This window comes from Cuculus canorus, chromosome 1 (genome assembly GCF_017976375.1).
Source record: "Cuculus canorus isolate bCucCan1 chromosome 1, bCucCan1.pri, whole genome shotgun sequence".
NCBI lineage: Eukaryota > Metazoa > Chordata > Aves > Cuculiformes > Cuculidae > Cuculus > Cuculus canorus.
The window spans coordinates 61,238,383-61,264,465 of NC_071401.1; the positions used below are offsets into that span (position 1 = coordinate 61,238,383).

The following is a 26,083-nucleotide window of genomic DNA, read 5'->3' on the forward strand; positions in this document are numbered from 1 at the left end:
ATTGTACACCAGTCTGGCAGGCTTATGATGTGGCTTTCCTCTGCCTTTTCTATTTCCTTGTGCTCGTTTTGATGGGGAAAGTATCCAGCCTTCTGTGTTTAGTCACAGAACAAGTTGGTATTGATTTTAGTTATTAGTCATAATAATTACAATTCAGAATTTGAGTTCAGAAAAGCAGTTTAATATGTAAAAGGGCTATATACTACATTTCTACTTATTCAGTAATAAAAATTCCCATCTTATATGAAGTAATCTGGTTTTGGCATTTAATTATGGGACCGTTAAAAGTGGGGAATCTTCACAAATGCCCTTTTCTTGTGACCTTTTCGTTTTATATAATATATGCTACCACTTCCATTACAGAACTACGCATTGTCAGTTGAATTCTGAGGTTGGTAGCTGTGACAACACATCCAGGGAATACTGCTGACATGCATATCCCTTCAGAGAGGGGTTTTGTTCCAGCTCTGACAATGAAAACTGATATCAGAGTTGCAGTGAAAGGCAAATATTCATAGTGCTAGGAGAACAGAAGGAGAGGGAAAGAGATGCATACTAACAAGTGGACGCGATAAAACAAGCCTGATAAAGAAACGGAGACAAAGGACTGGAAAAGAAACAACCTGTTGTTTGATTTGCAAGGGTGTGAAACGGCCCATCTCAAGAGATGCAATAAGTAACTGGTGACAGAGACCACTGTTTATGAACAAACCTTCGCTCAGGACAACACTTCAGGATGTCCCAAAGACACCGGCCTGAGTGCTGCCCTGGGCAGGATTATTGTTACCTACAAAACATCTCGTTTTGTGTATTTCAGAACTGTCAAGAATTTGTCACAAGTAACAAAGGCTGGTGAATGTATGACATTTTTATAAATCGTTAAATTATCTTTTTTTCTTCTTCTTTTCTGCTTGCCTTTTCCTCTCTTTAGATCTAACTTCCAGCACAAATACAACAAAAACATGGAGGAGAAGAAGAAAGAGGAGAAGCCAGAAGAGCAACTTAGAGAAGATGAATTGGATCTGCCAGAATCCTTACTGGAATTTGAGTAAGTTTAACATATTTAAGTTGGCAGAGAAAGACTAGGGGTATTGGTTGACAGCTGAACATGAGCCAGCAGTGTGCCCAGGTGGCCAAGAAGGCAAATGGCATCTTGGCCTGTATCAGAAACAATGTGGCCAGCAGGACCAGGGAAGTGATTTTGTCCCTGTACTCAGCATTGGTGACGCAGCACCTCAAATCCTATGTTTGTTTTTGGGCCTTTCACTACAAGAAGGACATTGAGGTCCTGGAGCATGTCCAGAGAAGGGCAATGAAGCTGATTAAGGGGCTGGAGAACAAGTCGTATGAGGAGCAGCTAAGGAAACTGGGCTTGTTTAGCCTGGAGAAAAAGAGGCTGAGGGGAGAACTTATCACTGTCTACAATTACCTGAAAGGAGGCTGTGGCAAGGTGGGTGCTGCTCTCTTCTCCCAGGTGACAGGAGACAGAATGAGAGGGAATGGCCTTGAGTTGCACCAGGGGAGGTTCAGATTAAACATTAGGAAAAATTTGTCCATCAAAAGGGTTATCGGGCACTGGAAGAGGCTGCCCAGGAGGTGGTTGAGTCCCCATCCCTGGAGGTGTTTAAAAGATGAGTAGATGAGGTGCCCATGGATGTGGTTTAGTAGTGGACAGGTACGGTTGGACTCGATGATCTCGAAGATCTTTTCCAACCTGACAATTCTATGAATTTTTCACTCATATATAATATGTAAATGGATAAAGCAGACAACAAAGATAACTTACCCTATTCAGAGCCTGAGCTAGTTGGCTGTGGTAGTTTTATACTGTTGGTTTGTGTTCTTGGTTTGGGTTTTCAAGACTAGCTTTGAAATGTACATTTTTTAAACTGTTCCTGTAAGAGAGCATTTAAATGGGTCTGAAATAATTTTATGCAGTGAGGTTACAACTTGAGAGAAGGAGTTTTTTAAAAACAAAAGACATCCATGTTTTTGTCTGTTTGACTGTATTTTTTATGATTCCTAGGTGTTCGCAGAGGTGTGTAGTCACTCACCAATAACCTCAATACCTACAAGGTTTGCTCCCTGATTGCAGCTGAGAGTGGAGCACAAAGGAAAGAGGTTTCATTTGAAAACAATGTAGGGAAAACTTAAAGGTTTATTAAAATCAAGCAGAGAAAAATAAGATCTAAAGGGGGCATATCTGAAATAGTTACAAAGTAGTACAATTTATTTGGTCTCCTGTTTCTTAAGCAAATTATTGGAGAATATGTCAGATGAATGATGTAAGATGTAGATGAAGGAGAAAAATTAAGCTTTGTGACTTCTGTCAGAGAGGTGGAAATTGAAAGGGAAAAAAACCACAACAACATCCACTATTCAACAATTACCAACACTTATGGAGCAAGGAATAATACCTTGTTGTAGAAATGAAGTGCAGGCTAAGCAACCCAAAGAACAACCATATATAGTTCTAGTGATACCAACAGGAGTTTATAGGGTTTATGTGGGATTTTCTGTTTCATTTTACAGAGCACAGAGTACAAGTTTCCATAGTGAAACAGACCAGGTTTAGCTGAATGATATCATGAATAAATACCACCCAAGAAGTTAAACCAGCCCATCTATTTTGCTAAGAAAGAAGCAAACATATAAGTAAGCCGAGAAATAAAAAACCCACCACTTTCTGACAAAATCATTGTTACACATATTCAAATATCCAAGCAACTGACTCATTTGTCTGACGAGTCATCCACTGAAATGAGTGCTGCACTGACACAGGATATTTTGTTTCTGCTGCAACAGTAGGGGAAGACTAGTATTTTTCTTTCTTAGTCTTTTTCCCCTTTCTCCCCTCTTTCCCTCTTGCTCTCTTTCCGTCTCTTTACCTTTGCAATCTATAGCTTCTCTGTACCACTTGGTTGAACAAAGCAGCATAATCACACAAGTGAGTATCTGCACGTTCTGCTTCAGGATTTATCAGACATGTGGTATGCATTTAACTTCCATTCCTGTGTTGGCTTTTGTACACTGAAGGATGGTTGCTGTTCATGGTAAGTATGTTATTTTGCATTTTCGGTATAGTTTTCTGCCTCAGGGCTGGGAATAACAGTCCCATGGATTACTTGGCCTAGTAACATCCTATAGAAGACTGACAAAACTGTCACAGTATGGGAGCAGGGTGTTGTTTCTAAATGATGGAATAATCCAGATGACACCTGGTATACAGAGTTAAAAAAATCAGTATCAAAGGAATCATCAGTTTCACTGTTGTGTAGCTTTTCAAATCTGACAAATGTCATAGAAAATAATCTAAAGAGGAAAGTTCCAATATGTATCAGACAAAATAGCAAATTCTATTCATAGAAATTTTCAATGTTAACAAAGTGATGGATATGACAATGATTTCATGGAAAGTCTTAAAGTAGTAGAAATTAGGATCAGTATTCAAAATACAGAAATGGTTTAAAATGGCATGTAATTTAGGAGGTCTCATTGTGTGGCCAAACTGTCACCTCTGTCTAGTGAGTGAGATTTTTGCTGTAGCCATCACCACCCTACCCCTGTATCTCTGTTCTAGTCTCTTTAACTGATGTCCTTGTAGTTGATTGCAAAAACCTGAAGAATACCTTGGAGCACACTGACACCAGAGGGTGCAAATCCAGTAACCTGCAACTTGCATGACTGAGTGATTCAAACTTACCAGGAAAACCAGACCTTCTTTTAAAACAAATTAATACAATAGGGAGAGGCAACAAAACCCAAGACATAACCTTAAGGAACAATAGCTTTTGAAAAAGTAAAAGATATTGTGATAATTGTAATACTTGCCTCAATTGTGCAGTATGGTGAATTAATTTTGGGAACAAAGGGAAAGATCACAGGGAATTTTGCAAGTAGACACCATTTGCAAGCCAATATTTTGCGTTCTAGAGGAGAGAACACCAGAAAAAAATACTTGATTTACAGCTATGGCAAAGACAGTGACAAGTAGTCTATGAAAACTGTGAAAGCAGTGAACTAGTTATTTGACAGAAATATATAAGCATACCTAGAGGATACTACTCAGGCTGTGGTCCCTATTCCCGTAGCAGTTCTTGAAGGCTAGCAAGGTTGTGGTAAGCAAGTGCAGTTTATAAAGCTCATCACACCAAATATTTAGAAGAATGGAATTCCATTTAGCTCTCCAGTTTGGGATTCATCTGACCCATATCAGTTGGGTTCCAGTATAGTGAGTGGTAAATAAGAAGTATGATCTTGTCCTGAGAGAACCCCGTGCAATACGTCAGCTAAAACATGTCCACAAAGAATAAACCAAGGAATCTGTTTCTCGGCAGGAGTATGAGATCCATAACACAAAGGTCCAGATGTATATGGGAAATAATTTCTTTGTGTAGTAAGTGGACAGCAATACCTACCCAAATGAGTCAAGCAATGTGATGCAAAAATAAATATTGCAGCAGTATTTACATCTAATCTATCTTAAATAATATTCCCCTCTCTTCCATTTTTGTAAGAACTTCTCTTTCTTTACTCTTTCTCCACAGAGTTGAGACAAAAGAAGAAGCAATTGCTCGGGTGTTATTTCATCTGAAACAAATGGAAGAAAAGAACAAAGAATATCGTAAAAGGGTATGTGAGCATATGTCCTTCTCCCAACATATTTTATATGTGATATTTTAATTCACGGATTCAATTTTATTCTTTCATTCCTAATATGACATTTACTATCAGTAGTCATGGCAGTGAATTTCTTACAGTCAATGAAACTGGAGTTAGTGAGTCACTTTATGAGCTTGAAAGTTGAAGTGTTAACAGAATCAAACAGGACTTTAACGCATAAATGTTCTAAATATAAATATAACTTCCCTGAGTAAAAGCTCAGGGAAGGTGTTTTCCAATGCACATGAGTTCCTTAGGAACCACCTAAGTATTTAATCTTACTCCACAGCAAAACCAAAGCAAGACAACTTTTCAGTAGTTCACAGCAGAACATACAGGTTTGGCTTTTTAAACAGTCCTGCAAATATTCCTCAAGAAATTCAAGAAAAATGGTATTAACTTCATTTTTGTGCGTAGTAGTAGCAGACCTAACCAAGTATTGGTATTTGCTGGCCTTCCTTGATCACTTCCAAGAACACAGAATTACACAGGTATCTATGAGAGTTCAGTTATTCTTGCAAACTTACTTACAATGGAGAATGAAGAAGAAAGAGCATCATAGAACTGAATAAGTGCAATTTCTAGTAGTTTGATGAAGAGTCACTTTTTTGTGGATTAAGAATTATTTTGAGTCATTTTTAGAAACAGGGTTGTGTACCTGCTGATCACACCTGAGTGATAGTTTAAAGAAGCATTTATAAAGACCTGTATGTAAAGAACCATATTGTGGCAATCAATGGCTGAGAGCAGTGACCTTTGAAAGTGGATATGTATACAGTCAGCTAATGACATTAATTAAAATCACTCAAAAATCCTTAAACTGTATTAGGTGAATAAACAGTGTTGCAGCCTTCACTTCTTATAACAGTGAAACTTAGAAACATTATTTCTCTGTCCTTCCCTTGCCTGACACTTGCCCTGCTTTTCTAATTATCCATTTATTTAGCTTTCTGGGGCATTCCTTTCAGTCTTGAAGCCTGGATTACGTTTCATCTGTGGCCCTAACTATCAGTGGAAGTGGCCTTTGGCTCTCCTCTCTGCAGACACCTGAAGATTCTTATAGTTATTCCCCTAGTTTGCTGCTGGTTAATGGTCTCTTTCTCCTTCATATTTCGGACTGTGCAAGGTACTTCAGGGCATGCTATTTGTTTAATTTACCCATGTTTTGGCAGTTCTTCAGGCTGCATTCTTTGTTTCCTGCCTAATGTTTCTGTGTGGTTTAGTGTTAATCCTTCTAGAAGTGAGGAATGTTTGAAACTCTCTCTGCGGCATAGTTACTGTTACAATTTGTCTGGTATGGTTATTTGCTCCTTTGTGGCATCCTTTGTGAGCAAATATTACAAGATCAGTAATAGCAAATATCTTGAGTGTCCCTTGGAAGAGTCATGGCAAGGGGGTATAATCACAGTTGTGGAATAAGTAGGTATAGCTAATTCCAGCTCTGACAGGATTCTCTTCTGTGGTTAAATCCAAGTGAGCTGGTTGTCTGACATTTCTAGAAGGTGGTAAATTGTCATGAAGAATGTTGAAGTGAAGTAAATGACTCCTACAAATAAATATTGTTACCAAATCAACCCACAAGAAGCTTATTTTCCAGGCAATGGAGGACTATAAATGTGCTACACTCCTTAGAGTATGGTAGTCATTTGACTCTCATTTTCTCGTAACAGCCTTTAAGTTACTGAGGATCTTCTGAGACTTTCAAACTCTCCCTTCCGCTCCATCTTTTTTGCATATGGGGAATAGGTATTTAGCTGACTGCTTTTGCAGTGCCTTCTGGCCCCGGGTCAGATTTTACTTTTCTCCATTATTTAAAACTGTAACTCTGAAAAATAATTTGAAAATGTTTTAATATGTGCCTTTTCTTCTGTTGTTCTTTCTCAGAATGAGCTCATGCAGAAACAACAGGAGGCACACATTAGGTCCATCCTAAGGCACATAAATCAAGAGAAGAGACAAGATGAAAAGGAAGCTATAACTGGGGATTATGTGGAAGAGTCACTGAAGAAAATGTGGCAATATGTTAAGGAAAACGAACAACTTGTGGAAGGTATGACTTGTGGAAGTTCCGTTTGCAGTTTACACAGTTAGGATTGAATGCTCTTTTTTTTTTTTTTTTTTTTAAGTAGAGGTTCAACTTTGTTGCATAAAAAGCATAAAGGTTTTCCTCCTCAAAGTTAAGCTCTCTAAACATGGTATGAGATTGTAAAGGCCTTATAATAAATCTGTTAATTAAGCTGAGTTAAAATTCAAAACAAGTGGGTCTTTTAAAGAAACAGACACCATGTATTAGACTCTGTTTTGTCCCCCTCATTCACCCTCATCCTATCACTCCATGCTCTTGTAAAAAGTCCCTCCCCAGCTTTCCTGTAGGTCCCCTTCAGGTACTGGAAGGGCTCTACAGAGTTTTCTAGGAGCCTTCTTCAGGCTGAACAACCCCAACTCTCTCAGACTGTCCTCATAGCATAGGTGCTCCATTCCTCTGATCATCCTCATGACCCTCCTCTGGACCCATTCCAACAGTTCCATTTCCTTCTTATGTGGGAACTCCAGAAATAGACACAATACTCCAGGTGGGGTCTCACAAGAGTGGAGTAGAGGGACAGAATCAACCCCCTCGGCCTGCTGGCCACACTTGTTTCGATGCAGCCCAGAATACGGTTGGCCTTCTGGGCTGCAAGAGCACATTGCTGGCTCATGTTGAGCTTCTCATCAACCAGCATATTTTCCATTAAGTTGAATCTCATTAAAGCCCTATGCACTGGCTCCACTAGACGATAAATAAATTCTTGATGGCAGCAAAACTGAGTGGTTTTCATTGTTGAAAATTCTGGCTGCCACCACTGTGATTCTCAGTGGGCGTGAAGTCACGTGTGTCTTTGGTTACAACATTTCAGTCAAAACTGTTGTCTCTTCTTGGCAGAATAAGCTGAAGCTGTTTTCAGCAGTGAAGATGGCCCTTGACACTACGTAAGGCCATCATGTTGTACTGCATTGTAGTGGAGAAGAATCGCCCTTCTTTCTCCAATCCCAGTGAAAGTACCTTTATTAAAGAAACTGATAAACTTGCAAGAATTATGAATTATTACTTCATGAAACTGGTAATGAACTTGTCTTCTGACATTCTTACTTGAATAGAACTGCACTCTCAGGTTGAAGAAACTGCCCAAGGACTTTCAGTTAAGCAGAGCGAGAGAGATTGTTTGTTGGAGTACAAAAACGTTGGAAGTAAAATACAACTCGACAGGATCATGAATCTGGAAAAAGATATCAAGGAAGTCAAAGATGAGTTTCAGAGAGTTACAGGTCAGTTTACAGCCAGTGTAATGCAAGCCTTACAAGCTGTTTCTGTGTTACTTCTGGGAATTAATTAAATTATAAATTTAGTTTGATACCAAGTTATATTTAACTTATATCAACTTTTGCAAGACAGTGCACCTGAATGAGACTGCATAATCCTATGAGATGGAAGAACTCTCTATCTCTATGAAAGTCCCTTTATTAAAGAGTTAAGTTGCAGAATTTATGCACACTTAAAGAGATAAGCTTACCTTCTGATGATTTCCTTGTAAAATATAGGCAACCCATATTTAAAAAATTTATATTGTGAAGGATAGCTGTTTGCTAAAAATAAGTCTACATGTATTTAGGTCACCTACACAGAGGTCTCCCTTAGCACTCACTCATACTTGGAAACATCGACTCCACTATTGTTGCTTCTCATCATGCTACAAGCACTTCACATGTTGAACTCCTTTGATGGGAAAGTAGTGTGAGCTCAGTCTTGGAGCAGAATCTTTTGAATTGACCATGCTAGTTTAAATGCTGAACTAGAGGGAGCTGTTTAGCCAGTGCTCTGAACTTGGCCTCCTTGTTCCATAGTCTCATGCATGAGGCTCTGCAAAATTGCCAGTGCAGACGTATACAAATACTGGGAACTACTTCAATCCTGACACAACAGGGGAATTAGCTCGAGAGCTTACGTATCTGGTGCTGAGTGCTTTATAAAGATTTCTTTACTACTGCTTTACTTTAAAATCATTTAGATATTTCGCTGTTACATAACCCATGCTTCTAACGGGAGAAGGATGTCCTGGTTTCCTTCCTTTATGTCCCTCTCAGTATGCACAGCCACAGCCAAGCAGCTGGTAGTAACAGGCAGTGACACTGCTCTAAGGGTCTCTGTATATTCTGTGCCAGCCATTACCAGGCATCAAGTACTGTGGAGAAGAGCCAGCTAGCTATCTTTTTGTCTCTTGAAACATATTTTGTCACAATTAAGATGTGCTGTGTTTTCTACACTGCCAGATAGCTTCTCAGATATCCATCTCTGTATTCAGGCGAGGTTGATATTTTTCATTATAGGCTTCCCATGTTCTTGGTGAGTTTAAAACTTTGCTATACAGCTGCTGAAATCTGAAATGAAAAAAAGGAGAATGGGCTTTTATATAGAATGCCAGGATGGGCCAGCAGAAACATTCAGTCTGAGCTCCTGCATGTCACAGAGTACACAACCAAAAATTTGTAGTCGAATGGAAGTATATTTCCAGGAAGACTGTGACAGAGGTACCTCCAGCAGTTGCCTAATTAACATACTGCAAAATCATGTTGCCAGGACTGGCTGTTAGCATGCTATTTTATTCAGCTTCTTAAAATCAAACTTATAAAGTGGCTTGGGAATCCAGTCTTCTAGCCCACTGAAAAAAAACCTAACAAGCTTCCAAAGTGGTGTGGCAGCAAATCAGGGTTGTTGTTCACTTCTTGAATGTGTGACAGGCTCAGGGAATAAGTAGGTGAACAGGTTTCTGTCTCCATAGGCATGGCTGAAAGGCTTGACATTGGCACAGTTCATGTGTTCTGGAGATGACATTTTAAACAAAATTGCTAGAGGGGAGATAAAGCGAGAGAGAGCCCTACGCTTAGGTGAGGTGTGGGGAAAATTGTGTTGCAGTGAGAGAGTTAGGGAAAATTGCCTCCTTAGAAACAGGAGGTATGTCTGGAGAGTTCCTTCTTTTCTTCATGCTTCCAGTACAAGTCAGGTTGTTTAACTGCCTGAAAAAAATGAAGAGATGAATTAATTATAGTATGTAAGTACTTCCATTTCATTCTGCCAAGTCTAGGCGGTGGATTGAGGAAGGCAGGCCACCTTCCACAGTGTTAAAGGAAGAACTAATGCACAACTAATGTGCCTTTCATATTTGACTGTCTTTGACTCCACAGTGGGTCCATGACTGGATGCTCATTTACAGCCAGATCAGCGATGGGCTGTCTGCAACACAAGTGCAGAGCTAGGATGAATTTCAAGGCTCTGGAACAAGTATGAAGTGCTTTACTTCAAAGAAAACTACTACCACCTCATTCATTCCTTCAAAAGGAGAAAATACCAAAATACCATACTGGGGTATTTAGAAGAGCACAAGAATGACTTAAGGGAAGGATGAAATAATTAAATCACAAGTGCCTAGAACTTGAAGCCAAATAAATTCAGTTCAATGTGAGACAAGCTTTCTACATAATGACTGCAAGTAACGATGAAAGCAAATTGTTGAGGTGATTGCTGCATTCTCCATTTTTTTTTCCTGTTGTCAAATTAGAAAGCCCTGGAAGGCTTAGATAAGTCACAAATTTTATTAGGCTCTGTATGATTTCTGTCTGGAAAAAATGTGCATAACAAGATCCAATATGCTTTTATACCTAAAAGATAAGTTTTCTAAGCAAATCACTCACATGACTCCAGGAGCTCTGCTATTGATAGAGACAAACTTCAGTGTTGATACACCAATATTTTAGCAGAGAATTGCTCAGCTGTTGTAGTTGCCAGCAGAAATGTGTAAGTCACTTCAGATTTCTAGTTTTGTAGCTAACACGACTCTCCTTTGTGTTTAGGAGGACAATGTCTATGGAGAAGGATGTTTGAATCCTTTTCTGTGGAGCATTTATGCATGCGATGCTGGCTGATAAGTTCCAGTTTAGGAACAACTTGCCAATTACCTATTTGTTGTCGGGAGAAACTGATGTCAGATAATGATTTCTGATTTTTTTTCTTATTGTTTTGAAGAGTATTATAGTAATGCTTTGAAAGCACTGAAAGAAGAAAATGACAGAGAGGTTGAGAGGTGTGTGGAGTTAAACAAGGAACAGGCCCTTGAGGTATATACCTTCTGCTTTTTTTAAAAGTGCTAACTGCATCATAGTTAGGATTCATGTATGTTACAATAATAATTATTTTAACTCTAATTAAGACTTGGAACTTTTCTAATAAATCAAGAGTATACAATAAATTGCAAATCTGCTTCCTAAACATGGCACTGGTTATTGTTATACACATATGTACTTTATTTTTTTATATATCAGATTAACAGTGAGTAGATGTGAGGGCATTTTACAAATGAGGTATGGGGAACTGGGGCACCATGCACTGATATGACTTGTTTGAGAACACGTCAATTTTGATGTAATCTTGATTTTGGTGTCTGACTTAAAAAAAAAAAAAAAAAAAGTAACACACTAAGAGACTGTCTGCATGGAAATATACATAAATTTTGGGGGGAAATGCTGTTTTGGGCTTGTAAGGTACAACATTTTTAAAATGTCAAAATAGTGCAGGATGTGGGTCCAGAGGAGGGCCATGAAGAGGACTGGAGGGCTAGAGTGTCTCCCATACAAGGATGGGCTGAGAGAGTTGGAGTTGTTCAGCCTGGAGAAGACTCCAAGAAGACCTTATAGCAGCCTTCCAGTACCTGAAGGGGGGCCTACAGGAAAGCTGGGAGGGACTTTTTCTAAGGGCATGGAGTGATAGGATGAGGGGAATGGCTTTCAGTGGGAAGGGGGAAGTTTTAGATTAGACATTAGGAAGAAAATCATGATGAAGGTGGTGAGACACTGTCATAGGTTGCCCAGAGAAGCTGTGGATGCCCCATCCCTGGGGGTGTTCAAAGCCAGGCTGGATGGGGCCTTGAGCAGCCTGGTCTGGTGGGACATGCCCCTGCCCATGGCAGGGGGGTTGGAACTGGATGATCTTTAGGGTTCCTTCCAACCCAACTATGATTCTCTGTTTCTATACAGTAAAATTTAGGTTTATTGATATACAGATTTTCTTTTGTCATCTGTGCGAACTCTGGTTTGCAAACATGATTTAGAAAGTACTTATGGTGATGACTTTTTACACTCACAAAATGCAAGGCATAACTTGAGTACAAATGACTGGTTGGGCCCATTAAGTATTTAAATTCCCTAACTTCAGCACTGGGATTTGCAGTCAGGTTCAGAAGTTATAATAAAAAACCTGTTTTTGTTGTGATTTAGAGGGGTGTCTTCTCTCCCAGTTGTTTCTTTCCTCTTACTGAGATCAAGAGTTAAACTGCAGGCTCGGCTCATTACCATGTTTCAGTCTCTTGTCATGGATCAATACTGCCTCATTTCTGATTTTCCTTGGGTTTTGTAGTAGCTAAAAGTTTGATCTCCTGAAAACAGGAGGATTTGAACATTAAAGGAAACATAGCAAAAGTAAATGTCCTATTTTAATACGGGAAATTATAAAATATTGGTAAATTGCTTGACATATAAACCACACTAGGCAGGGTGATGGAGCAGAAACAGCTGGCCCTGTGGACTAAATCCCCTTGTAATCCCTCTGGGGATGCTGTGGTCTGTTGTGTGGATGTTTCTTAATTATTTCCTGCTAAACACTGTAAGGTTCTTCTTTATATTGTGCAGCACTGTCAAAGTCCTGCTTTCAGATGAGATGATCTTAAATTGTGTTTTCTCAGAACGCTGTACGATACTTAGACAAATACAGCCGCCAAGAAATTGAAGCGAACGAATGGCTGAAAGAAGTGGTAAGAGGATCACTTGCATACAGTTTATTGTGGCAGTTCAGGTTTGAAATACAATGGCCTACAGTCGTGAATGGTCCAGTGAGGGGCCTCTGAAGACTTTCACAGGAAAAGGAGAGCGATTATCCTGTACTTGCTCCATAATCCTGAGTAGCAAAGTGTATGTGATGAATAAAGGTAAAAGGGGAACACGAGCTTTCACAAATGAAGGGACCAGTTTTGGGCTCAATTAGTTATATGAAGGACTACAACCTTTCAAACAATGATGTGTTTATATCATGGAAACTGGGGTACTATACAATGCAAAGGCTCGACCATGTAAGTTTCTGATGAGTGTAGTTTTGAATTGCATTAAAGTTCTAGAGTTGCCATATTGAAAGAAAGGGGATGCAGATGTTGGAAATGCTTTTTGAGAAAGGGCTTGAGAAAGCTTTAAGTGGGAAATAATAAAACCTGGGCATTAGCACACTGAAGAGATGAAAATCAAAATCGTAGGTGGTTGCAATTGACTGCTTGATAGCTTTTAGATGATTCTTTAATGGCAATTCAGAGCTATATATTAGATAGGCGTAACTTTTCATATCAAAGAAAATCTTTTTTGTGAGTGAGTTTAGGAAACTGAATTTTCCGTGGTGACAGTTTGACTGTGTTTGTTTCAATCAATATAGATTTGTTGTGCTCAAATCAAATCCAGAGGCTGAAGAGAGGGAATATTCTTCCCTGCCTTTACAACTTCAGTTTACAAGTCAGCAGAACTTTTGGGGGCATTAATAAAAGAACTTATAACTTTTCAGTGCCACATCAACAAACCTGGCAGAGATTTTTTCATTTTACTTACTAATTTAAGATACTTGCCAGTGTGCAGGGACACTGCTTTCCTTCTTCCCCTTAATGAGCTCTGAGCCTATGTCCTTAACTTTCCAGGGAGGGTGTCCGAACCACGAATTCTGAGGCAATGAGGTAGGAGTCAATAGGAGGGAATTAATGTTTTAATATGTATAAACAATCAGGAGCTTGAATCTATACATCCTATCACTGAATGAGTATGAATACCCTTCCCTTCTCTCTGTCTCACTGAACACATAACAAATCTTACACACATTAGGCAGTGTCAACAGGGTAAATCCACTTTGGATCACTCTTATGTCCTGACAGGCCCTCTCCTGAGAGTTGAGGGATGTGGGTTTAATTCCTCTCAACTAGAAGTTCCTCATGTTATGAATTACTGCTTTGAATTATTGTGGGAAACAAAACTATTATCAATAACATCTTCAGTCCTTTGACTTCATCCATTCATTTTGTCTGCTTTCCTTACGCACATGAAATATTTTCTTTCAGGCCAATCTTTGTATGTAGCTGACAAACTCTTCCAGTATTTTCTTTTGAGGAGATTAACCAAAAATTTCGATTTTGTCCCAGTTCAAAATTTATATTTTTTTCAGTTTGGCCACTGAAATGAAAATTACTTTTACCAAATCAGCCCTAAACCAGTTACCTCCAAATCTGAACAGATTTAGAGACTTCAGTCTCATTTTTCCATGGTTACTGTGACACATCGAGATGGTGCAGAGCTGCATTCCCCCACTGTGCCAAGCCACATCCTTTTTATGTTTAATGTCCTGTCATTTTCACCTTTTTTAATCCCTGGGAAAAATGACAACTAGTTTTTAACTGCAAATGTGGATGATTATAGCTGGGTTAATTTGGCTTTGGTGAGAGGCGGTGCATTCAGATCACTAGGTACTTTTTTTAAACATGAGTATGGCTAAGATTTCTGGGAAGGTGCCTGTACATTCCACTTCCCTGTGAAAGGGGTAAGAACTTGCTTGTAGTTCAGTAAAAGTGAGAGGAATCATGGGAGCTGAATAACTGGTATCCTTTGGTGAATATAACTTCATGGCAATATGGAGGAATACCAGTCCAAAAGAAAATAGGACATGGGTTTTAACCAAAGTCATGGCTAACCTGGACTGAAAGCTTCACTGATTCTAGGTTAGGAGGTCTTGTGTATAGACAGGAATTAGAAAAGCAACATGTGCTGAGCAAGAGCCTGAATTTAACTCTACAAAGAAGGGTCTTCTCTCTCAAAGCTCTGACACGAAAGCAAAAAACCAAAAATCAAGAGCTTCTGTCTCCCAGACCAGTTGGTCTACACAAGAAACTTCTGCTGTCAGGGTCGCATAGCCCAAATGTGGGGCTGTGACTGACAGAACTATGCCAGTAAAGGGTTCAAAAAAAAGTGTGAAAGAAGCAGAGAGTCCTTCCCTTTGCCTGAAAATGTGCCACTGTGTTTCTCCACCAAATGTGCAGTCTTGCTGATACAGTTGCATTCTTTCTAGCTGTGTGCTATTAAGATAGTTACCATGAAAGCTTTCCAAAATGGGTAAAGTCTTTCTAAGATGTGCTTTTTTTTTTTTTTTAAATTGTCAAAAGGTTAAGATGCACCAAAAGAAAGTAAATGAATTAAAAGCTTCTGTTCAGCTCCTGGAAGAAGAAAATATTGGTTTAGTGACAAAACTGATTGATAGCAGACTTCAGAACTTGAGAGTACCCAGGTAACATGACGCCTTTACAGTCTCTAAAGTGATTTAATTTTTATAAAACAAAGATAATGCCTTCTCCTGCCTCTAGAGCTATTTGGGTTCTCCCACAAGAAAGCCAAGGTAGTTTCCTAGTTGAAGGGAGGCAGGATTTGATGGAGTTTGTGTGGGACTTGTATCTCTGAAAGATGACAGTGACATTGTAACATTCTAAATACCAAAATTCAGGGAAGAAACAGCGTTCTTTAATAATCTATTAAGCCCTAGCAACATTCACTTGCTTTTAGTGGGGATACCACTGGGGCTTGGAAATAGTTTCTTTCTTTTATAATTGTCTCAGACCAAGCACTGAGTAATAGATTTTTCCTTTGCTGTTGACAAAATATTTAAGGATGTGAAGATTAAAATGCAAATATACGGGGTTTTGCAATCTCAAGTGAAACAGATGGCCTGGTACCAAGTAAGGAAGAGGCCTTGGGATAGATCTGTCTGTAGAGGTCTCCGTATATAGTATTAGTTTCTTTTGTACTGAAATTATTTAACTTGTTCTCTAGAGAAAGATTAATTTAACTGCAAAATGTCAGCACTGATAGTATCAAAAGCACAGTGTAACAATGGCAATGATCCATCTTCATTTTCCAGTGCCAGCTCAGCAATTTTAGCCATATTGCATAAAAAAGTTCTAAGTCTTAAGAATACTTTTACTCTCCTCTCCAGACTTCAGATTGCTTTCAAGTGAAAGTTGCCAGCTGTGGTTTGACTCTTGGACTGACTGGAGACTACAACATTTGTTTTCTTTTAGTCTCATGGACATAGTTGAACTTAGGCATTAAGAATAAAAAGCTCAGCTGCTAAGCTACCTGGCTGCCTCTGTTGCATTTTTAAAGCATTGCGCTATTCTGCATTTGTGGTTAAGAGCAAATGGCTTTCAGAAAGGGTGGCCTTCCCCCCCCCCAACTTGAAAGATTACACGGGACAATTTAGAGAGAAAATTCAGATCTTTAACATGAGTTTCCCTTTTTTTTTTTATTTTTTCTTTCATAGACATTTGTTTCTTACCCAGGCAGCTGACCCGCAAGATGAATTTCCTAAGGATGAAATAAAAGAAGCAGAGTATAAAGACCATGAAGGTAATGCACATGGCAGCAGCTTAGAATAACTGATAAGTCGCTGAATGTTTAAATACTTTTTATTTCTTAGGTTTCTTATCAAACTGCCTGTTTTACATGGTGAGCACCTGATTTCCCATTTAATTGCAGCCAGCACAGCGGTGATAGACTGTACTTTGCAGTAAATAGACAAAACCACAATCTATCCATGATACTGTTTTAAAATTTAAATTGATGTTTAGAATGTTGAATGTAATTACTCCTACAGAGCCCGACTGGAATGGATCAGCCACCTTTTACGAAGATATGATTTATATTTTAATCAGTTCTTTACTGATCCAGAGCATCATAACTTCACTATATCTTGTCACTGCCTGGACACTCTTGAACTCCACACCGGCTTTCACTTGAAGCCTACATGCACTTTACAGTCATTCAGCTCATAAAAATACACCAGGGTTAGGTTATAAGTAAATTCCTGCCAAGAGCAGATGAAGCTGTGTGGAGATCAGCCTGACTTGAAATTCTTGGTAATCAGTGCTGAATTTTGGGTTGAATCCCCGCCTACTCTAGTAGCTGCACCCAGGAAAAGGATACATCATTGGGTAAGACTCATAGAATCATAGAATAGTCTAGTTGGTAAAGCCCTTTGAGATCATCAAGTCCAACCACATCTCTCGACCACTAAACCATATCTCTGAGCACCTCATCTACCAGTCTTTCAAACACCTACAGGGATGGGGAGTCAGCCACCTCCTGGGCAGCCTCTGCCAGTGCCCTTCACCCTTTTGGTGAAGAAATTTTTCCTGACATGTAATCTAAACCACCCCTGGTGCAACTTGAGGCCGTTCCCTCTCATCCTATTGCCTGTCACTTGGGAGAAGAGACGAGCACCCATCTCAATACAGCCTCCTTTCAGGCAGCTGTAAACACTGATAAGGTCTCCCCTCAGCCTCCTTTTCTCCAGGCTAAACAACCCCAGTTCCCTCAGCCACCTCTCATATAACTTGTTCTCCAGGCCCTTCACCAGCTTCATTACCCTTCTCTGGACACGCTCCAGGACCTCAAGATCCACCTGGGCACACTGCTGGCTCATGTTCACTTGGGTGTCAACCAACACCCTCAGGTCCTTCCCTGCCAGGCAGCTTTCCAGCCACTCTTCCCTAAGCCTACAGGGCTGTAAGGTGTTGTGGTGTCCCAAGTGCAGGACTTGGCACTTGGCCTTGTTGAAGAAGGAATGTATGAGTGTGCTTATCCCTTCAGGGTGGTTTGTATGGATTCCTTAGTATCACGTTTCATTTACTCTGTGTGAGTAGAAGAAAAGGGGGGAAAAAGGACAAAATTAAATCAAAGAGTTAAGTACCAACAGTGGAAACCGTAACAGTTATGAATACGTGAACAAGTCTGTTGAAGTTCTGATCAGTTCCAGCCATAGGCTGGAACCATAAGGCAGAAGCAAACATGTTGGTTAAAACTTTTGGATTACATATATGTTTACTTTGAACAGTTTAGCTCTATTGCCTTTGCAAGACCTTTACAGTAGTTACCAGGAGGAGTAGGGTTTGGGCCAATACGCTGGGGTCAAGTCACTGTCCCAGGCAGACACAGAACTTGGCAATCCATGCCCAGAATTTCCTGTCATCCTGAGAATCAGTCAACTGCAAATGTGAGCTCTTCAGGGTAGTTACAAGTGGACTAGCTGTGTTTCAGGAACTTGCACGTATGTACAAATTGATATAGATACATTGATGTAGAAAAGGGTTTTACTTGTTTGTATTGCCTTTCCTAATTCTTTAATTATTCACAACTATATGGGATTTAAATTGAATTTATAAAAGATAATTTTTTTCCCTCACCAAGTCCCACAAACCCATTACTTTTAACTTCCAATCAGAAGTTGTGAGCTTCTTGATCAGAAATTGTGAATGGAAATAAACATAAGAAAAGCAGTGAGCAACCCCACCATTTGGCTTGGATTGCCAATTAAAAATCTTGCCAAGCTGTTCATTACATCACACTGGCCAAGCCACATTAAAGATTGCAGGCAATGTTTGTCCTGAATACTAATTCTGACCTTCATAAAGCTTAATGATTACATACACATCATTGTTCCTCTCTTTAAAAAGCAAAGGCAGATGGAGATGAAAGCCTCAGGAGTGCTGATGTCCCCTGTCAGAAAAATAAGGCCTTTGGAAAGATTCAGTCTAAATCAGAGAATGAGAAGCCTCAAGACAGTGATGAGGAGCTGCAGGAAGAGTCTTTCACTCCAAGTCTCAACAGCTTGTTGTGCTTGTTGTATGCAGATGAAAAAGATTTCCAGGTATGAGTTAAACTAATCAAGTCTTTCACTGACACAAACGTATTTCAGTGTAGAGCATGGGCTACTGCCAGGAGCATTCTATTCCCAGTGGAGTCATGGCAGAAAAAAACTCTAGTGTCTTTTACCTCCTGTACAACTCAAATGCTTAATCATAGGCTGCTGGTACTATTTGAGATGGTGAGGACACTCCCTGTCCTTCAGATGCTGGCCCTAAAAAGCACAGGTTCCATCATATTGGTCAGCCTCACGTGGATGTTTAGGATGCCTTGGGACATTTTTGATAGAACAAGACCCATTGTTTTGGCAACTGAATGCTGTCCTAGAAGTCAGCACAGGCAAGTGCCAAATTCCCCCTGGAGAGAATTCTGAATGTCACCAAGTGACAGTTTTTATGGTATTGCACAGATTTTTGTTTGCTTGGATAATTTTAGAACTTATGTTGCACTGTTGCATTAAAGGATCAACAAGTCATAGAACCATAGAATGGTTGGGGTTGGAAGGGACCTTAAAGATCATCCAGTTCCAACCCCCCTGCCATTGGCAGGGACATGTCCCACCAGACGAGGCTGCTCAAGGCCCCATACAACCTGGCCTTGAACATCCGCAGGGATGGGGCATCCACAGCTTCCCCGGGCAACCTGTGCCAGTGCCTCACCAATCCGCACTGTGAAGAATTTCTTCCTAATGCCTGATCTAAATCTTCCTCCTTCCAATTTAAAGCCATTCCCCCTCATCCTATCACTCCATACCCTCGGAAGAAGTCCCTCTCAGCTTTCCTGTAGCCCCTTCAGGTACTGGAAGGCTGCTATAAGGTCTCCCCAGAGCCTTCTCTTCTCCAGACTGAACAACCCCAACTCTCTCAGCCTGTCCTCATGGCAGAGGTGCTCCAGCCCTCTGATCATCTTTGTAGCGTCCTCTGGACTCTTTCTAACAGTTCCATATCCTCCTTATGTTGGGCATTCCAGAACTGGACCCAGTATTCCAGGTGAGGTCTCACAACAGAAGAATAGAGGGGGAGAATCACCTCCCCCAATGTGCTGGCCATGCTTCTTTGGATGCAGCCCAGGATATGGTTGGCCTTCTGGGCCAAGTCATTTAATCCTTCAACAGAAAGCCAAGATGAATGAAAGACAAATACAGGGGATGGGAAAATAAAATGGTACAAGTTGTACATAAATAGTCAGAGTTGTGTGGATCTCAAACGAGGTGGTGTCACCTGCTTCAGGAGATTCTCTGTCTTGGTTGCAAAAAGCTGCTTCCTAGGTGCCTTTGATGGTGCACTCGAGTTATGAACACTTGAATTTATTTCTAAATAGAACTACTTACTTACTCTCAGGAAACACATTTATCTACATTATCGATTTCTTCTGCAGATGAAAGGAGACGATACAGATGTGGCACAGATGCAGGGCTTGCTGTGTAAAGATCCATAATGTTTCTTCACTCTTTAACACTCTATTCAAATTCAGTCAATAACGAGTTTTTTTAAAAAATACATATAAAAACCCTCTCAACAGTAACCTTTTTTCAAGGAATTTGGCATTAGTTTGATTAATCCCCTGCAACTTGTGCTCAGAGAAATCAGCCTGTTGCCCCGATCAGAGACTAACTTACGGAGTCATTACAGAAAAAAATCCGAACTTTCAACAAAAAAAAACCCCATTCAGGTGTTGGTTTCTTTGCAGTTGCTGCCTTGGGAGAGGAACACTGGCTTTACCTTTTTCTTCCTGCTATTAGCACTGCAGAGTCCACTCTGCTGAGGGACAGAGGTGCTGCTGAATTTCTTGTACTTTAGAACAACAAAGGTAGAACTGCAAACAGTGGAGTTGCATTGGCAACACTTACAAAAGCATTTACTACATAGAGGTGACTCAAGAGCTTGCACTGTGAGGTTCCTGCTTCCTCTCCCTGGTCTTGGCTGTACAGTCCTGCTCTTGCCTTTAGGGAAGCCGTAGCACACATTGGCCTTTTCCATAACCGATTTACTCGCTAACCCAGCAGAAAAGCTTGCCTTTTTTCTCCTCCAGAGTTAGTTTTCTGTTGGGTTAGTCAACTCAATTGACTCAAGGGTTTGGAGATGCCCAGAGCCAGCATAGGCATGGTGGAAGCACATGGCCAGACTTGGACTTCTTTCTTTTGGCAGTAGTGAGCTGTTAGATCGTTTTAATTCTTCTTACAGAACTGAACTTAGGAGCAGAATTTGGTTTGCAGAGAAAGCGTTATTGGTGAAAATACACAAGAGAAGAAGAGGGCAGCAGGGCTGCAGCCTCCTAAGAGGCACCGGCTTGTTAATCAAGGCCATTAACATGGGTGTTACCGAACAGCAACACCAGAGCAGCATCTTTACCGTGGCGTTTAAAAGGAAAGTTGCTGAGATTTTTTGAAAAATAGCTGCTTTTCAGTGTAATTGGAGAAGCACAATATCCTTTTTTCTTAAGGAATATTTAAAGCTGGATCCTCTGGAGACACAGCTGTTGTGTGTGATTGGAAGAGCCATGCCCATTCATGAAGAACCAGGAGAAATGTCATGCAGGAGCCACAGAGAAGGTGATATTACTGGTAAATCCAATGGACGCATCACAGCTGAGATGATCAAGGCCTTAGATAAACAAAAGTTTGGTTAAAAACAGACAAGCTGTGTTGTGAATATAAATGTGTAGCATTCTCAGTTCATTAAATACTTGCTCTGCTCTTCAAGGAGTGTGTGGCACTGGCTCTATGGAGACAATTTTTGAGTGTGTGAATGCGATTTACACTTGTAACTTTAACGAGCAGTACAACTGTGTGCAGATGGGAAATGGAATCATAGAATGGAATCATAGAACGGTTTAGGTTGGAAAAGACCTTTAAGATCATCAAGCCCAACCACTGATCCAGCCCTGCTGAGTCTGCCACTAGACTGTGTCCCCAAGTACAACATCTACATGTCTTTTAAATCCCTCCAGGGATGGTGAATCAACCACCTTCCTGGACAGCCTCTGCCAGTGCTTGATAATCCTTTCACTAAAGAAATTCCTCCTAATGTGCAACCTAAATGTCCTGTGACAAATGGAAAAGGTGAATGGAAAGGTGGCTTTCCTTACCCACTGTGAAAACTCTCATGTGCTTCCGGAGCTTCTCAATCCAAGTAGCTGCGCACGTAGCTGATAAAGCATCTGAGGTAATATTTTGGTTTTGTGGTCTCTACTTGCAGTCTGTCAAATGTGGAATTCCCTCTCGATCAGACACAGAATGAGTAAATGCAGACTACCATAAAACATAGACCTGTTACAAAATACTTAATGCTCTACTAAAGCAGAATGTAATTTACTAAAGCAGAATGTAATTTACCCAAGCAGAATCCCACTACTGCCCGAAACGGAATGTTTGAATGCATTTTATCTGCCTCCATAACCCCCATACTCAAACACACTGAAATAACAAAAAGGTAATCGAAAAAAACCCACCCCAAAACAGAGCATAAAAACCATCAGTCACTGAGTACATGGTATAACCCTGGATCTTCGGTTTGTGGCTGGTCTCTGCAAACACAGGTCTCAGTGCACTGATTCAGCAGGGTTTTTCCACTCCCATTCTTGCCCCAGACACCCTATCAGGAGTACACAATGCAGTCCCTTCCCTATGGGCATAAGCAGGCTTCTCACCTACCTGTTTCCTATTTCAAAACCTGTGAAAGCACAAAATTACTTGATTTAACCCCTTGATGGGTCAATGAGCCCTTTGGAGGAAATGGTTTAAAACATTTTAAACAGCTCGAGTCTTTGCAGTGTCTCACCTTACCCTGTGTTTCAGTGCAAGCTATGTCATTTCTGAGCGAGCTCAGGCATTCCTGCCCAGCAGGAGCCTCCCAGAGCCGCAGGTGAGTCAAACTGTCCTCTGGGCTCCACTGCCCACAGCTCCCCACAAACCAGGCTCATGAGCAGAGAGGTGAAGGTAGGAGACTTCCAAATTTCACTTGTGTTGCCATCTAATGAAGCATTAAATGAGTTTGGAGGTGTCCCTGCTATAACCCGACTGAGTTACTGCAAAGACTGAGGTGACTCCTAGCACTCAAGTATCCTGAGAATGGGGATCCGTACTTTGATGTGGAAATGTTCTCAGCACAACAGAAGCCTTCCCTTGGCTGCGGGGCCTTTCTCTGAGTGAGGGACCAGCCCCATGAAATGCCTTACCTTAAAGAGAGATTAGTTCTGCTCAGCGATTGGCATAGCTTTTTGTTTAAGTGCAGAATTGGAAGATGGCTTATCTGAACAGCTTTTCAGTTACAAAAAGACCTCTCCTTCCCATTGCTCCCTAAAGGAATTTACATTTCCTACAGATGTAAATGGAGGATCCATCTCTTGGCTTCTCTCTGCTTGCACACACAACGCACCCCACCACGTGTAGGACGCACAGCAGCACAACATCCACATGCACCTTGGACAAGAGAAACTTTGCCTCTTCAAGTCACTGTTTAGCCTTTTACCATAAATGCCTGTGTGGGCGAGAGGGAGTTAAAAAGGAATGCGAAGCACGCTAATTAGAGTACAAGCCACAGGCAGCCCCCACCAGCCAGAAGTAACAGCCTGTAGCAAAACGTATTTAGTGAAGTGTCCCAAATCCTCTTGATTTCTATAGGATTAGCATTAAGGCCAGTGTAAGGCTTTTATACGGAGAAAGCCAAGGTCTTCAGCAGCTGAGGCATCTGGATTTGATAAATTTGTTACTGGCAAAATCTCGCAGAAATGAGCAACACGCTGTAAAACACAGGGCTGAGCAGCCCACTTTCTAGCAGCACAGCCCATGTTCCAACTCCTGCTTGAATAACAGGAGTTAGGGTTCGCTACTCCAGGTAAGACAAAACTCAGGAGTCATCCCTGAATTCCCAGCACTATGAAATACCTTCTCTTCACCGTGTTTCTGTTGCACAAAGCAACTCTAAGACACTAACTAGGCTACAAGAGGAAGGGAAGTGCCCATGTTTCCCCACAACTAGAATCCAAGGAAAGCCTCAGCTGAGCTGGAGTTTTGTATTCAACTGACACATAACTCTTGGAAACTTGCAGTTTCAACAGGAGAAAAACCCTCACGAGTGTTCACTGGAAATTCAGAGTTAAGGAAATATGAGCATCACCCAAGTCATGGAATCATAGAATCGTTTTGGTTGGAAAAGGCCTTTCAGATCATTGAGTCCAACCATGGATCGAGCCCTCCTAAGTCACATGACAGCATGTGGTAATAAAAGCCATTTTAATAGAACTGAAGTCCATGGGCTGGAACTGAGAAACCTCAATCCACGCCATGCATAAGAAGCACAGTGGCATGGGGTGTGGTGCACTGCAAGCCTGTATCCACGCTATCGATCAAAGAAGCCGCCTACCTCAGCACTCTGACGCCTGGAACTCTCTCTGAGCAAGCTCCCCAAAGAGTCGAGCACCTGTCTGACATACCCTTATGGCCCAGCTGTGTGAGTGTGATCCCTCCAGTCTGAGGAGTGGGGAATGCCAATTACTTAACTTTTGGTCTGGTCTGGAGGTTCACAGCCTTTGATGCAGTGAGGTTATATAACAAGGCAACCTTTTCCACAGGTTCAGACCTGCATGTTTTGGGAATTGAGGGGAGGAGACTTGTTCTGCAGCATTTGTTCTCCTTTGGCGGCTTTCCGACAGAGAAGTGATTAAATGCGCTGCTTCTGTGGGCTAAAAGGGATTTGCCAGAATAAGGTCAAGGCGGGAGCTAATGGACTGAAAACTTACACTGCATTGACAAGCAGGAAGAGAGAATCTAATGGTATTAGTGTTCTAAGCTACTGATGCTTTGCAGCTGGATGTTCCTCTGGAAAAGACTTCTCGGATTTTGAGTGCCCAGTAGAAATAAGGCTGTTTCTCTGTAACTCAGCACTTCAGATCTCCTGTTCTGCAGACTCCCACAAACACCAAACTGGTTTAGGACATGACATGGTAACAAGGTGCCAACAACTGTTCCCATATGTGGCCCATAGACCATCTCTACCAAGCCATGGAAAACTGGGATTTGAGATGGTGCCGCATCTTTTCCACTCCCTCTCTGCACTTGAATCACAAAGAGGCTAAAACTGTATCAAAGAATGTTTTTCCAGAAAAACAATACCTGCTAGAGCTGGCACGGGGAAGGGCAGCAGTTACCACAGTGAACAAAGTAGAGATCTGTGCTATGAAAATAAATCCGAGACCCCAGTTCTCCTCATACACCGCAGCTGCTGGATATCCAGAGCAGCCTGCTTGTATCCAGCACCCTGCCAGTACCATTATCAGCTCCCACAGCAGCACTGCTAAGGAAGCTGGCTGTTTGTTCCAAGGCTTTTTGATCTTTGCCTCAGGAAATTTCATCAGCAGAGAAGCAAGAAGACAGAAGTGCTTCACTGATCACGGACTGATTTGTTATCTTCGGCAACTCCTCTCCCAGAAGTGACACAAATAGTGGCCTTCCAGTACCTGAAGGGGGTCTCTACAAGCAAGCTGGCTAGGGACTTTTTCCAAGGCCATGGAGTGATAGGACGAGGGGGAATGGCTTTGAATAGAAGGGGGAAGATTTAGATTAGACATTAGGAGGAAATTCTTCACAATGAGGGTGGTGAGACACTGGCACAGGTTGCCCAGGGAAGCTATGGATGCCCCATCCCTGCAGATGTTCAAGGCCAGGTTGGATGGGGCCTTGAGTAGCCTGGTCTGGTGGGAGGTGACCCTGCCCATGACAGGGAGTTGGAACTGGATGATCTTCAAGGTCCCTTCCAACCCAAACCATTCTATGACAGAGCAGTTACTGAGCCTTCGGATACACATGAGTGCCAAGTGGGCAGCAGCAATGCTGAGCCTTCAGGGGAACCTGCTCCTCACTAATTTTCCTGACCTAGCCAGGATGCAGCTAATGGATCAACCAGGTCCCTTCTTTCTCCTGTTTGGACACGGAAAACATAAGAAACTCGCAGATTTTTCTTTTTATGCAGAGTAAGTAGGAGATGTCAAGGTTGTTTCTGCTCCCTCCACTGCCGTGTGAGAGCTGCAGAGCTCAAGCTATAAGATTGCCAACAGGCCAAGGAGAAAGCTCTTACTTTAGTTAATGTATGATCCCATTAACACAGATTTTTCTTCTGTATTCAGCACATTTCTTCTCACACTATCTTGTCTATCTCCATCTCCCATCAGCATTTACCATCTTTCGCAGTGTTTTTGGCACTCCTTATTTTTCTGCCCCAATCTTTATCTCAGGTCTGTCCTGGCCTTTAAGTTGCAATTCATTTATGTGCTAAAGACCCTGAACAGGCACCATCTGTCTAACAAAAGATGCAGGGCTGCTCTCTGTCCCTTCTCCTTGCCAAAGGGCTGTTTAGCAGCTGGCAAAGTCCATGACTTACTCCAGTAGCTGGAGTATGGAATGGACCATCTGACGTCACAGAAAGTCATGACTGCCATGGGTTGGGACACCTCCCACCAGACCAGGCTGCCCAAGGCCCCATCCAACCTGGCCTTGAACGCCTCCAAGGATGCAAAGATGGGGCATCCACAGCTTCCCTGGGCAACCTGTGCCAGTGACTCACTGCCCTCATGGTGAGCAATTTCTTCCTAATGTCTCATCTAAATCTTCCCCTTTCCAATTTAA

At 41.3% G+C, this 26,083-nt stretch overlaps 1 protein-coding gene and 1 long non-coding RNA gene across 2 annotated transcripts in view; one reads left to right on the forward strand and one right to left on the reverse strand.

Moving 5' to 3' along the window:
• CCDC83 (coiled-coil domain containing 83) overlaps positions 1–26,083 on the forward strand; it is a 39,690-nt gene that overhangs the window by 1,117 nt on the left and 12,490 nt on the right. Inside the window, exons 2-11 of the mRNA XM_054058557.1 lie at positions 932–1,048; positions 4,548–4,632; positions 6,547–6,712; positions 7,801–7,968; positions 10,721–10,812; positions 12,432–12,500; positions 14,931–15,052; positions 16,082–16,167; positions 18,273–18,466; positions 20,905–21,081. Coding sequence (XP_053914532.1) covers positions 963–1,048; positions 4,548–4,632; positions 6,547–6,712; positions 7,801–7,968; positions 10,721–10,812; positions 12,432–12,500; positions 14,931–15,052; positions 16,082–16,167; positions 18,273–18,466; positions 20,905–21,081 — 1,245 coding nt within the window. The 5' untranslated portion in view covers positions 932–962. The remainder of the gene's footprint in view (positions 1–931; positions 1,049–4,547; positions 4,633–6,546; positions 6,713–7,800; positions 7,969–10,720; positions 10,813–12,431; positions 12,501–14,930; positions 15,053–16,081; positions 16,168–18,272; positions 18,467–20,904; positions 21,082–26,083) is intronic.
• LOC128851234 (uncharacterized) lies at positions 8,050–23,431 on the reverse strand. The gene is made up of 3 exons (XR_008448504.1): positions 21,550–23,431; positions 19,797–21,065; positions 8,050–9,714 (listed from the first exon to the last, which is right to left on the reverse strand). It is a non-coding gene; the product is annotated as an uncharacterized LOC128851234 (long non-coding RNA).